Below are 11920 nucleotides of genomic sequence, written 5' to 3' on the forward strand. Positions count from 1 at the left end.
AGATAAATGGGCTGTCAGTGCCTGCCCTCTCCACGGATGGCTCTGAGGAACCGGCAGGCCTGGAGACGGGGCAGCCAGCCCCCGTGGTGAGCCGGCTGCAGAAAGTTACTTGGTACTCTGTCCTGGAGGGAAGGGGTGCTGGCGAGGGGCAGGGGATGTGAGAACCCCGGCCCCTCTCTTCCCACCTCCTCCCGTGGAACAGACAAGGGAAGGACTGCTCTAGACCCTTCTAAAGGGGACTGTCCCAGCCCCACAGCCCTGCCCAGGAGGACTATCCCTTCCCATCATACCTGGAGTGGCGGCTCTGTCCCTGGGAACAAATGCCACGAAGCCAGAATGTAATTGATCAAACAAACACGGTTTATGGCAGCGCGGAGAGAGCTGTTGACCCCTGCCTGGCAGCTAATTAATGAGCTCATTAGGAGACGGAGTGTGCGGGGAGAGGGGCAGGGCTGCCTGCCAAGCTTCGAGCTCCCAGGACGTCCTGGGCTGAGCTTGGACCGTGCACCCTTCCCACAGCAGAAGGCAGACCCCTGAAGCCTGGGTAGGGGCCCTCCTCTCCAAACTCCCCAGACTCAGTGGTTTAGGGCTGACCCTCGCAGAGAGTAGCCGTGGGGGTTTCCTGAGGTGCATCCTTGGTAGTGCTGATCGTGGTGGTGAGCAGGGGGCAGGCACGTGCCCAGTCCTGGGCGTGGGCATCAAAGCTCAGGGTCCAGACCCTGCCTTGGTCTTGGGCTGCAGACAGTGCCTTCTTCTCTCGGTGAGGTTCTGGGGAGGGAGAGGCTTTGGGGAGCCCAGGAATGCTCAGAGACTCTGGTCTACCTTCCGTCGGGCCTTGGCGCTCTGAGGTTCTGCCGGGGGTGGCTTCCTTGGGCAACCTCAGGCCCCCAGGTAGACCTCCACCAGCCCCCCCACAGAGTGCATGCGGTAGAAGACCCCCAGAGGCAGGCCACAGTTGACGATGGTGAACCATGTCCGATAGCCATAGAAATCCTTTTCCAGTCCGTTCTCAAACTCCGGGTGTATGCCAAATGCGGGCATCATCCACAGCTGGGGAGGGGAGGAGGGCATTGAGTGGGAGGGGTTCTCCCCTGCCCCAAGGTGCTCAGCTCAGGGGAGGCAGGCCCCAGAACCTGCAGCTTCTCCAGCACAGCCCCCACCCTAGCATCCCCTCACCCTTGGTCCAGCCCCTCTCCCCCCATGACCTTCCATACCGCAGAAGGCCTCAGCCACCTCCTTGGCTTGCCTGGGACCAGCCTGAACCCCAGATGGATCATGAGACCCAGGCTGCCACCACACATGGTACAGCCGCCCCATCAAGCTGGGCTTCCCTGAGCCCTGACCTCAAGCGCCTTCTGCTCTGGCTTCATTCTCCTGCTAGTCACAACTCTCTGCCCCCTCCACCGTGGCCCCAGCTTCTGTCCAAATTCTGCCCATTTCTCGAGGCCCAGATCAAACCTTCATGAAGCCTTCCTTGGCCGCTCAGGCCCACACTTCCTTCTCTGAGCTCCTACTGCGCTTTAGGGCCAATTTATTACTGATGCTCTGCCTGGACCAGAGGTTTCACCATCTGAGGTGTGTTTCAGTGCAGTCTTTACCAACATGGGCTCAGACAACCCTGAGTGGTCCTGGCACTGCCACTTACAGCCTGTGGGACTGTGGGAAGGTCAAACAACCTAAGCCTCGGTTTCTTCACCTGTCAAACAGGGACAGTAATAGTGCCTGTTGCATGGGGATGCTGTGATGATCCAGGGAGGGGAGAAATATCACATAGGGAGGTGGTCTTGGGGCTTAGCAGCCGCCAGACACTGAGCACTTGTCAACACCTTCTGCTACAGAGTCTTTAGAAAACCAGGTGCTTTCTGATCTCTTCCTTTGAATTCAGTGGACGGTTAATTATTTGGTAACTTCCCCCCATGTCTCCCCAACTAGACAGGAAGCTTCTTGAGGGTAGAAACCTTACATGTTTGTAAAGAGCACTCAGCTAGATGCTTGGCACATTCATTAATGGCAGACACTTTGCAGGGAGCTCGGGGGGCACTCTCTGCTCTCAAGTAGCAGCGAGCTAGTCGGAAACAGGCACGTGTCGTTGGCAATCAAACGGACAAGCCAGTTGCCTTTCGGACAGTCCATGTGCAATGAATGCGCCTTGATCCATGCCTTCCTGAGTGAGGATTTCTGGGGCTGCCTGGCCAGCTCCACCCCCACGCCTCCCGCCCTGACCACTCACTGTGATATTGCAGAGGATGAGGAAGAGTGAGATCTCCTTGAGTGCCCGCCGCTTCTGGTTGAGGTGGCTGTAGGATTGGATGTAGGCCCGCGAGGCACGCCGCAGGTCCTGGCCCAGCTCCAGCAGGGAGCCCCTGCGGGGCGGCGCAGCCTCCTGCTTCCCCGCCAGGCCCTCCGGAGCTGCCTCCCAGAGCGGGCGCCGGTGGAGGCCCTCGATGATGAAGAGGTTTTGGGCGATGTGCTGCAGGATGAGCAGCAGCGAGTGGGCCAGGATGAGGCGGTTGAGCAGCTCATGGGGGTGAGTGGCCACGATGGCCACGATGGAGAAGTAGGCGATGCCTATCTGGCCCAGGGCCGCGCCCATCAGCAGCACCACGTCCAGGCTGCGGGTGGGGTTCTTGAGCGTGTCCAGCTCTCGTTCCTCCAGCCCATGGATGGCCGTGCCTGCCAGGCACGCCAGGCTCATGGCGGGCAGCACGGCAGCATAGAAGGCATAGTAGAGGGTGAAGTACTGGCGCGGGATGGCGGGGCCACTGGCTTGGATCTGGAAGACCACGAAGACGCACACGCCTGCCACCAGCACCAGCAGGCCCAGCAGCGGCCCGAAGATGGCTCCATGCAGGTGGAAGGGCGGGGTGCCCGGGTGGGCGCCTGCGTGGGGTGCCAGGCGGCGGCCCACGTTCTTCCACATGACGAAGAGCACGGCACAGCAGATGAGGCAGTACTCGGTGCTGAAGGGGTAGAGCATGAGGTAGCCCCTCCGGAAGACCTTGCACACCGTGGCGTTGAGGCACAGGCAGGTGTTGGTCTCATTGCCTGGGAGGGGGCAGGGCGAGAGGGCACAGGTGGGCCTCGCTCTGAGGAAACCAGCTGCACAAATCAGTCCCATTCACCTCCTGGAGAATGCCAGAGGTGGCAGGGACCCAGCTACCCATTTTACAGGATATGGGACTGAGGCCCAGTGATAGAAACCAGAAATCACAGGATGACTGTTCCTTCACAAAGGGATTCAAGACTTCAGGTGCCAAGCTTACCCAAAGCCTTCAACACACGGTGTCTCTGGTGCCAAATGCCACCTCTACAGGTTGCTTGTTGGGCACAGGGGGAGACCTGTAACTTTACAACAGGAGGATCTGGCTGCTACCCCTTTACCCTGAGCAGCGGGCACTGTGGGGTAAGCAGACGTCTCGCCCTGCGATGAGATGGACTGCCAAGCACACAGCATTGCCTGTGGAGTGCCAGCACCAAAAATGCTTGACCTGAACCTGATCAAGGCTTTGGTCCCTACTTCCGGTTTCTAGGAAAAGCAGGGGAGAGGGCAACAAGTCAAATGCCACCACTAGGAAGCAGCTTGACAAATCTCAGTGTCATCAGAAAAAAAGAGGCTTAAGAGACTGAACAACCAAATGCATTGCGTGTTTGAACAAACCATCGTACGAGACATTTCATGGGGTGATTGGAGAAAGCTAAAGACAGATTGATACAGAGCATGGGGACGATGTTAAGGACTTTTGTTAGAAATTAAAATTACATTGTGGTAGTGTAGGGAAATACACTTATTTTAAAGGGAAGCAAACCGAAATGTTTTGAAATGAATGCCATGATCTCAGTAATGTAAATAACTCCGCAAAAAAAAGGAAATAAATATTGCAAAATGTTGATAATTATGTCTAGGTGATAGATAGATCTTGTTCTTCCACTCATTTGTATGTTTGAATTTTCTAATAATAAAAAAAGCCGTGATGTCACTTGCCAAAAATTCTCTTTGCAACTCTTCTGAAAAATGTTCCTGGAGCATAGAGAATGCCCGCAGTACACGGGAGTGCCATGATTTATGCCATGGGTGTGTAAACTCATGAGTGTGCTGGGAAGGCTGGGCTGTACACAGGTCAGGATGGTGATGCCACCTGGGGGGCTGAATACATACAGGTGTGGCTCTGTCCCACAGACAGCGACTTTCCCATGTGGGTTGGGGATACCGCCTCTAAGGGGCAGACTGTACGGGTGGGGATTGGGCACGTGGAGCAATGCAGGGAGTTCTTTCTGCCCAGAAATCTTCCGTCCCTCCTGATATGTCCAGGAACCTACATTCGTGTTAGGAAGACACTCCTTTGAGTCCTGAAGGTTCTTTAGTTTCCTGAAAGTAACATGCAAATACCAGGGGAGGGGTGCAGACCTGGATTGTCAGTGACTAGCTCAGCCGGGATTTGTGGCTGGCTTGCTGACAGCTAGATGGATGCCTGCGCAGGCTGCAGGGTGCCAGCACCAGAGTGGGCAGGCACAGAATGGGGGCAGGACAGTACCACTGGCAAACATGTTTTCTGTTTAGTCGTGATCTGGCCTCTAGAGTTTGCACCCAATTCTAGAGCCTTGCCTGTTTGAGGGAGCATGGCACGAGTGTGTGTTTGTGTGTCCACATGTTCAGGGTGGGAGGGTCCTGGTCTTGTCTGTACCTGAGAACTTCTCCATGAGGGCGCTGAGCTCAGCCTCGATCTCCGAGTGCATCGAGTCGTTGGTGATGGCCAGGAGCCAGAGCAGCAGGTTTGTGGCCAGGGTCAGCATCAGGCCACACCTGGAGGAGGTGCCACACTCTGCCCACACAGCTTGGCCGACTCCCCGGGTACCCGAACTTCACCGTGACTGCTTTTGGGGTGACCGCTCTCTCCCAAAACCAGATCCCAGCTGGCATTATGACTTCAGAAGAGGCAGCCCAGGGGCCACCTGGGATCCATTTCCAGACTAACCCACAGCCCCAGGGCCACCCTGTCCAGGGAAGCTGTGCGGGCAGGCCCTAGCAGAGGACAGGGAGCCCCAGGCATTGTTAGAGGGAGAGAAGGGGCCCCCATCTTACCTAGTGAAGTTGGTCTGGACCTGAACGCAATCCTTACAATGTTTCCAGAGCACCCAGGTCTGAAAGAGATGAGGCCTTGAGCCCAAAGGCTGCGGGGTGGGACCTCAGGGTGTGCCTCAGTTGCGTGTATATATTTACAATGGAAGAGACATTAAGGAAGCCTAGGTTGGAATCCTGGCTCCAACGTTTCCTTGCTGTGTTGTCTTGGACCAGTGGCAAAACATCTCTGAGCCTCAGTCTCTTTGGCTCTAAAATGGGGCTAAAACGCTTCCCTCTCAGGGCAAGGCCTGCTTAATGGGGAAGTAAAGAAGACAATGCAGATGAAACACCTAGCACGGTGCCTGGTGCAGAACAGGAGCTCAGGAGGGAGCTGGATATCCATTATTAAGAGTAGCTTTGCGTATCTGGGGCTGCAGATCTAGGTAGACGCAAGTATGTACGGGCAGATGTATTTATTGTCTGCATTTCTGTGACACGGTGTGTGTGCCGATGCAGGTATATGTGGGTGTGTATGGATGCGGGTCCCTGGAGGCAGGCGTTTGTGGGGGGCTGGGCCATGTGGGTATTTGCCTATGTGGCTGTCTCTAGGCATAGATCAGCATGTGTGACCATCGCATGGGTAGTTAGAGTGTGCGCCCAGTGGCATGGATGGGAGGGCCTGTCACCTGGACGCCGATGAAGACGATCTCGATGGCAGGGAAGACGAGCTCCAGCTGCGACTTGCAGTAGATGTGGCTCACATCGTAGCCCATGCGGAAGGCGTTGAGGCAGATGGTGCAGCTGCCGAAGAGCACCAGGGAGCCTGGCCGGGCCAGGCGGCCATTGCCACCTCCCCTGGAGCAGACTCTCCCTCCCCACGCTTTCCATCCCCCCAGCGCCCTGACACTCACCCCGCACCCAGATGGGTCCTGCGTGAGGGTCCCGGTGGAGCACAGCGTGTGGGCGGCGCGTGGTGCCGGCGGCGTAGTAGAGGAGCCAGAGGATGGAGAGGGCCTTCAGCACAGCCAGCAGGATCCACACGTCGCCCAGCGTGATGGCCGCATTGTTGAAGATCATGCTGCAGATGAAGGCTCCACCCAGGAACACCACGTTGAGGGCCAGGAGCCCCGAGAAGAGCTGCCCTGCCTTCTGGGCCTGCCGGTCCCGCCGTAGCAGTAGTGAGAAATGCCGCACCAGCCAGGACCTCTGGCGGGGCGAGGCAGGGGCCCCTGTCTCCTCGGCCCCCATGTCCACTTGGTTCTCCTTGGTCAGGGCTGCTCCAGTCTGCTGTGCTTCTAGAGAGGCCACCAGTGGAGCCTCAGTAGGGGCTAGGGAGGGAGAAGGGGTCCTTTGGATGCCAGGCTGTCCTGGGTTCAATTCCACTCTTGCCTCTGACTGCTGTGTGACCTAGGGAAAACTATGCAACCTCTCTGATTGGGACTTTGGAAATAATAGCAGCTGCCCCATCTACATTACAGGACCCCAGGAGGTTCAAACAGACCAGGGGATATGGAAACCCCTTGTGCTCCACATAAACATAGGGATTATTTCGACTGGCTTGAAGACCCCTTCCCTGACTTCCTGCCTCAGTGCCTGGTCCTAAGGTGGAATAATAACGTCTGTCAAGGGAGCCAGGGGCATCTGCATAGTGCCTGGCCACTGGGCAGTTTCCAGGGCTGTGACTTTTTGCCACCAAAAGGCAGCTTGTGCCATGCTGACTTCTGGGGGAAATCTCACTCCCGAAGTCAGGGGGAGCAAGTAGTGTCCTTTCTTGTTCTAACTCTGATTAGTTGGGTAAGGATTGCCTAGAGAGTTGTGTTGAGGAGGATCCTGAGGTTGAATGTGGGCTTGGTGGGAAAGAATGCTGTGATCTGAGATAATACTCTATTATGGGTACAGATGTGTGTTTATAAAATTACTTCTAAAAGGTCTAGAAGATACTCACCAGATTCGTAATAGGAGTTTCCTCTGGGGAAGGGAGGAGGGTACTAGGATTGGGGGTGGTTTAATGTTCCATTTTTTTTAAAACACCACTTACGTAATGTTAATTATGTAATTAAAACTAACTTTAATGCACATTAAAAGTTTAGGGGAAAAATTCTGGGATGCATTTGCAATGTCTGCAGTGAGTGTGGGACAGGTTGGGATCAGCGTGAATGCCATGCCCTTGACTTTGACAGAACTGGCTTCCACCTGCATTCTCCCCCCAACTCCTGGGTGCCCCATGAATGCCACCACCACAGGGGAGCACCATCACTGACCCTTCTCTTTCCCCCAATGTTTCCTGCTACTCCCTCGCCTTCCCCATGCTTTCACTCAGGCCACCCCTTTGTCACCCCTCTGTTGGACCCAGATCTTGGATCACCCCGTCGCTGCAGCTCAGGGACCTGGCCTGGAGTCCAGCACACTCCCCCTGTGGACCCTTTGGGTACTCCTTCTTTGTGGGACTGAGCTGCATTAGAGAGCAGGGACGGCCCCGCTGGTGCTGGGTGCTGTCCTGGTGGGGCAGCTTCTCCTGAGCGACACCGGAGGCTCCCTTGCCACCCTCTGCCACTCTGAGCGCTGTCACTTGGTCCTGCCACTGCCCTCACATCCTTAGTGCTCTCGGCTCAGGGTTCCAAGTGCTCGCTGTCCCCATCCTCCAGGCTGCAGGAGGCCTGCTTCCTAGGTTCACTGTCTCAGCGAGTGGCGTCTCCATCCCCACACCTCCCAGCAGGGAAGCGGCTGTCGTCCTTGCTGCTCTCACTCTCAGGCCCCAAGCCTGTCCATTCCAGCCCCTAAACTGCTCTTAGATTTTTCTTGACCTCAACCGCTATGCTGGCCCAGGGCCCCTTCTCTCTCTCCTGGCCTGGTCTCCCTGCCCACTGTGCCTCTCCCTTACTGTGAGCCCTGCAAAGCCAAGCAACTGCCCTCGGTATAAAGTCCAAACTAGCCAGCATGGCCTTTCAAAGTGAAACAAAGCAGTTTATGTTCACGATGCATTTGGAGCATGAAGTGCACAAGGCAGGGTGGCTGCTGTGGCTTCCTGGTCCCGCCTCGACTCATATCTCCAGCACCATCTTCAGACCCCACTCCCTTGCCCATGGGCCGTGCCATCCTGAGCAGTTCCCAGAATTCCCCTGTTTTTGCTCACCTCCCTGTCTGCCCACACCCACCCTTTGCCCATAATGCCCACCCCTTGCCCGTTGGCTGACTGCAGCTTGCCCTTCAGGACTCAGCAGAGTCCCACCTCCTCTGAGCGGCCTCCCGTGAAGGTGCCCTTCTTGGTACCCCCAGTGAGCTCCAGGCTTTTTGCTGCAGCAGCATCGTGCTCTATTTTAACTAGTTGTGCTTTTCTCTGTCTCTCCCTTTGAACTCTGAGCATCAGACTCTCCCTCTGTGTAACGACCAGAGGATCTTCATCTCATTTGGCTCTAAAATGCAGCCTCTCCAGCCTCCCATTCTCCCGTGTGCAACCTGCACAATATTTATAGCTTCTACTGTTCTCTTCTGGGACAAATGGAATAATAAAACTTGGTCCTCTTTTAAAGATTCTACAAATGATCTTCTCCCCCTCTCCCAGTCCTCCCTGTCATCCTTGCTGCAGTTCTGCCCCCTCCCTGTCCAGCCCCCTTGTCACACTGCAGGCACCTGCCCCTACGTCTGTCCGTCCAGGCCCAGCCAGACTGCTCCACATTTCTCACGTGATCTCATGCCTCTTGCCATCGCTCCTGGAGCCTACTGTTCCTTCTGCCTCACCTGCTACTTTCCACCATGGCTCTTGCCCATCCTCGCCACCTGTCTTAAGTGACTCTCCTGGGAAGCCTTCTCTCTCTGCCCGAGCATCTATTGATAGTGGGTGTGCACTGTCTGGTGAGGTGCTGTGGGTGTGGCTGGCTCCCCTCAAGGCCAAGAGCTCCTCTAGGGCAGAGACCAGGTCCTGCTTAACTCAGACGCCCTAAACCTGGCACAAATATGGCTCTCAACCAGTGTTTGCCGATGGACTCTGGCATTTTCCGGGGAACTTTCAGCACCAGAGTCGTGGACAGAGACCCTTCCCATCAAACATTGCCATCCCAGGCCAACGGAGGAAACTTTCCATACTGATCTTAATCTTTCCTCCCAGGCTCCCCCGCCCAGGTTGAGCAAGCCTGAGGCTCACAGGACACCTCCCTGCTCCTTTTCTCCCAACCCTGACTGCTCCATCTCGCCTTCCTCAGCATCTCCCTCCCGGTCCTCCCAAGGCAGGATAGCCTGATGATTACGATCCCAGATGCTGGCACTCACTACCTTTGTGATCTTGGACAAGCTGCTTACACTCTCTGTGCCTCAGTTTCCTCATCTGCAAAACGGATATACAACTATGGAGTAGTACCTGATTCATAATAGATGTTCAATAAAAAATTTTTTGAGAGAATAAGCATAATACCTACCTCATGGGGGTTTTGTCAAAATTAAATGATTTAATTTATGTAAATGCATGTAGATCAGCCTCTGGCACAAATAAAGGTCTCAGTATTAGCTATCTATGCATTTCCTTCTAGTTCTTTCCCGGTCCTGGAGAGGCTGGAAGGGTCAGGATTATTGGGGAATTTCAGGGGCGGTTTTTGCTAGGACTGCAAGCCTAAAGGGGCCACTGGAGGACAAGGTTCCAGGTACTCTGCCTCGGGGGTCCTCGCCCTTACTATCTTCTCCACCCCGCACCCCGGGGTCCAACCCTCCAACGGCCGCTAGAGGGAGGCCCAAAGTGGCGGATTGGTCCGCCCCGAGGCAGGGTGCGCGGGTGGGCACATAAGGGTCGCGGGAAGAGGGCGAGGACGCCCGGAACTGACAAGGAGGAATCCGCCGCCCTCTGGCACGCCCCTCGGCGTGACGCCAGCCCCAGGGAGGGCCCGGACACCAAACTGGTTTGTAGGTCGCTGTCAGAGGCAGGTGACGAAAGTCGGGAGCCGTCGGGGCGAGGCGCCTGGCCAGGAGCGCAGGGCCAGCTCCGGAGGAGGCTGCTGAGCGCAGGCCGGGGAGCTTCGGAATTCCTTTCCGAGCCACTCGAGGGACTGCGGGGCCTGGGGAGTATGCCTCAGACCTGCGTCCAGGCAGCCCCAACCCACACCCCTTTTCCCAGCCGTCCGGGCTTTTCGTTTCTTGCTGGCCTCGGCGCCTCCTGTCTGCTGTGCGCGCCTGGACCCGGCTGGGGCGGGGCGCACCCTGCCGACCTTTGTGTGCCCCCATCCGCGGAAAGCAGGTGGGGCGCAGAGCCGGGTCGGAGTTGGGGGCAGAGAGGGACCGGCGCTCGGGTCACCAGAGTTTGGCTTCCCAAGAGTCATCCCGCCCTCCCGCCTGGATCCCTGCAGCCGCCGGTCCTTGCCCCGCTTTGGGTGCGGAGTAGATGTGGGCGTCCAGGGTGGGCTCACTCGAAATGTTCCGCCGGCGGTCGGAGGGCGCTGCCAGCCCTAATGGCACCGCGGGGCAGCCTTACCTGAGGCCTGGGCAGGCATTGCCATCGGCTCACCACCGACTGCGGGCGCAGCGCCGATCGTCCGTCCAGGTGTGGCCCCCGAGCCCGGACCGATGGCCCCGACGCCCCCCCGCGGGATTGCGCAGCCGCCGCTCCGGCTCCGCGGCCCATTGATTTTTCTGTTGACTTTGGGGATCTCATTAATCTTTCGTTAATTACCCCTCGGGGGCTCTGGCCCGGTCGTTGCAGCCAATAGCGAGGTGGCTGGATAGGCGGGCGGGGCTGGGGGCGGAGCAGTCTGGGGCCTCAGGGTCAGGGGACCAGCGGGCGGGCCCGCCTCTGGGGTGGGGAGGGGTGGGGTGCAATGTCCTTAGGCTCGCAGAAAAGGCCTTGCGGGATTCAAGCCACACTTTCCTCTGGCGGCCAAGCAGAGAACGGACACGGCCCCCAGGTCTGGTGTGGCTTTTTCCTGTACCCCACCCAGCACCAGGCTGGGATGCAGCGTCGTCTCAGCAACCTGCTACCCCATGTGGCCCAGCGCGTTCTCTCTCCCTAAGTCAAACGTGAACTTGGGGCAGAAGACACCCCATTCTGACAGGGCAAGAGGCGGTAGGGTGGGAAGTGCCCCCTCTGGGCCTCCTCAGCTCCTCCTGCAGTCTCTGAGACCCGCCCACCTCATTCTGCTGGTAGAGTCCAGGTACCTTTTCAGCTGAAGTCCCTGTGCGCCAGATGCTCCTGCTTCCACCATCTCCTCCACCCCAGGCCCCACCCAGCTTGTGCCACTTTGCCTGACTCTGCTGGCCACCAGTTCCTCCTCTTCTAGCTGTTGGGGCCTCCTTCTCAATCTCAGCTCCATCTTACGCTCTCAGTCTCTCTTTCTGCTCAGCCCATCTCTACACCTTTTGTACAGTAGAAGCCCTAGGGCTTTGGGGGACAGCCTCAGGGACTCCCAGGGAAAAGGGGTGGTGGGTAAGAGGAGGCCCTGGGGGGCGGGTCTGCATCTCCCAACCCCTCTCAAATTAGAACAGCCCTGTTTATATTATAAACTTGGGTTCCTTAAATATTTTATTTGAGACAAAAAAAAAAAGTTCTGCTGTTTGAGAATTATTATTCTTAGTAGAAAGGCTCTGGCTATTTAGCTGTGTGACCTTGGGCAAGTCTCAGTTTCTTTCTTTGTAAAATGGTAGTTGAACTAGGTCACTCCTTCCTAACCTTTTGTGCAAGAAGGAACCCATAAAACATGCATATGTCACTTAAGGATAAAGGGAAGAGGAAGTGGCTCCCTGGGTACTCTGCCCGGCCCCTCCCAGCCACCCAGGCTCTGGTCTGTAACTCAGACTTGGCTCACCCACTGAAAGGCTTGAGACCTGAAAATCCAGGGACCCTTCCAACTCTGATCCCCAAGATCCTCTGCTGTGATCATTTCA

At 56.7% G+C, this 11920-nt stretch overlaps 1 protein-coding gene across 1 annotated transcript; it reads right to left on the minus strand.

The window, feature by feature from the left end:
• Positions 1-342: 342 nt before the first annotated feature.
• OTOP3 (otopetrin 3) lies at positions 343-10675 on the minus strand. Its single transcript, XM_070226945.1, has 7 exons — positions 10515-10675; positions 5971-6387; positions 5746-5882; positions 5081-5139; positions 4683-4801; positions 2231-3045; positions 343-1050 (listed from the first exon to the last, which is right to left on the minus strand). Exons 1-7 carry the CDS (start codon positions 10537-10539, stop codon positions 880-882), a joined length of 1743 nt encoding a protein of 580 aa, XP_070083046.1. The 5' UTR covers positions 10540-10675; the 3' UTR covers positions 343-879.
• Between the last annotated feature and the right edge of the window lie 1245 nt (positions 10676-11920).

The sequence above is a fragment of the Equus caballus genome, chromosome 11, assembly GCF_041296265.1.
Source record: "Equus caballus isolate H_3958 breed thoroughbred chromosome 11, TB-T2T, whole genome shotgun sequence".
Classification (NCBI taxonomy): domain Eukaryota; kingdom Metazoa; phylum Chordata; class Mammalia; order Perissodactyla; family Equidae; genus Equus; species Equus caballus.

Excerpts from the sequence above, each read along its gene's own strand:
- OTOP3 (XM_070226945.1), bottom strand. The coding sequence starts at position 10,539 with ATGGCAATGCCTGCCCAGGCCTCAG. Across the intron at positions 6,388-10,514 it reads AATGCCTGCCCAGGCCTCAG|CCCCTACTGAGGCTCCACTG; the intron begins GTAAGGCTGCCC and ends CTCCCTCCCTAG. Across the intron at positions 3,046-4,682 it reads CCTCATGGAGAAGTTCTCAG|GCAATGAGACCAACACCTGC; the intron begins GTACAGACAAGA and ends GCCCCCTCCCAG.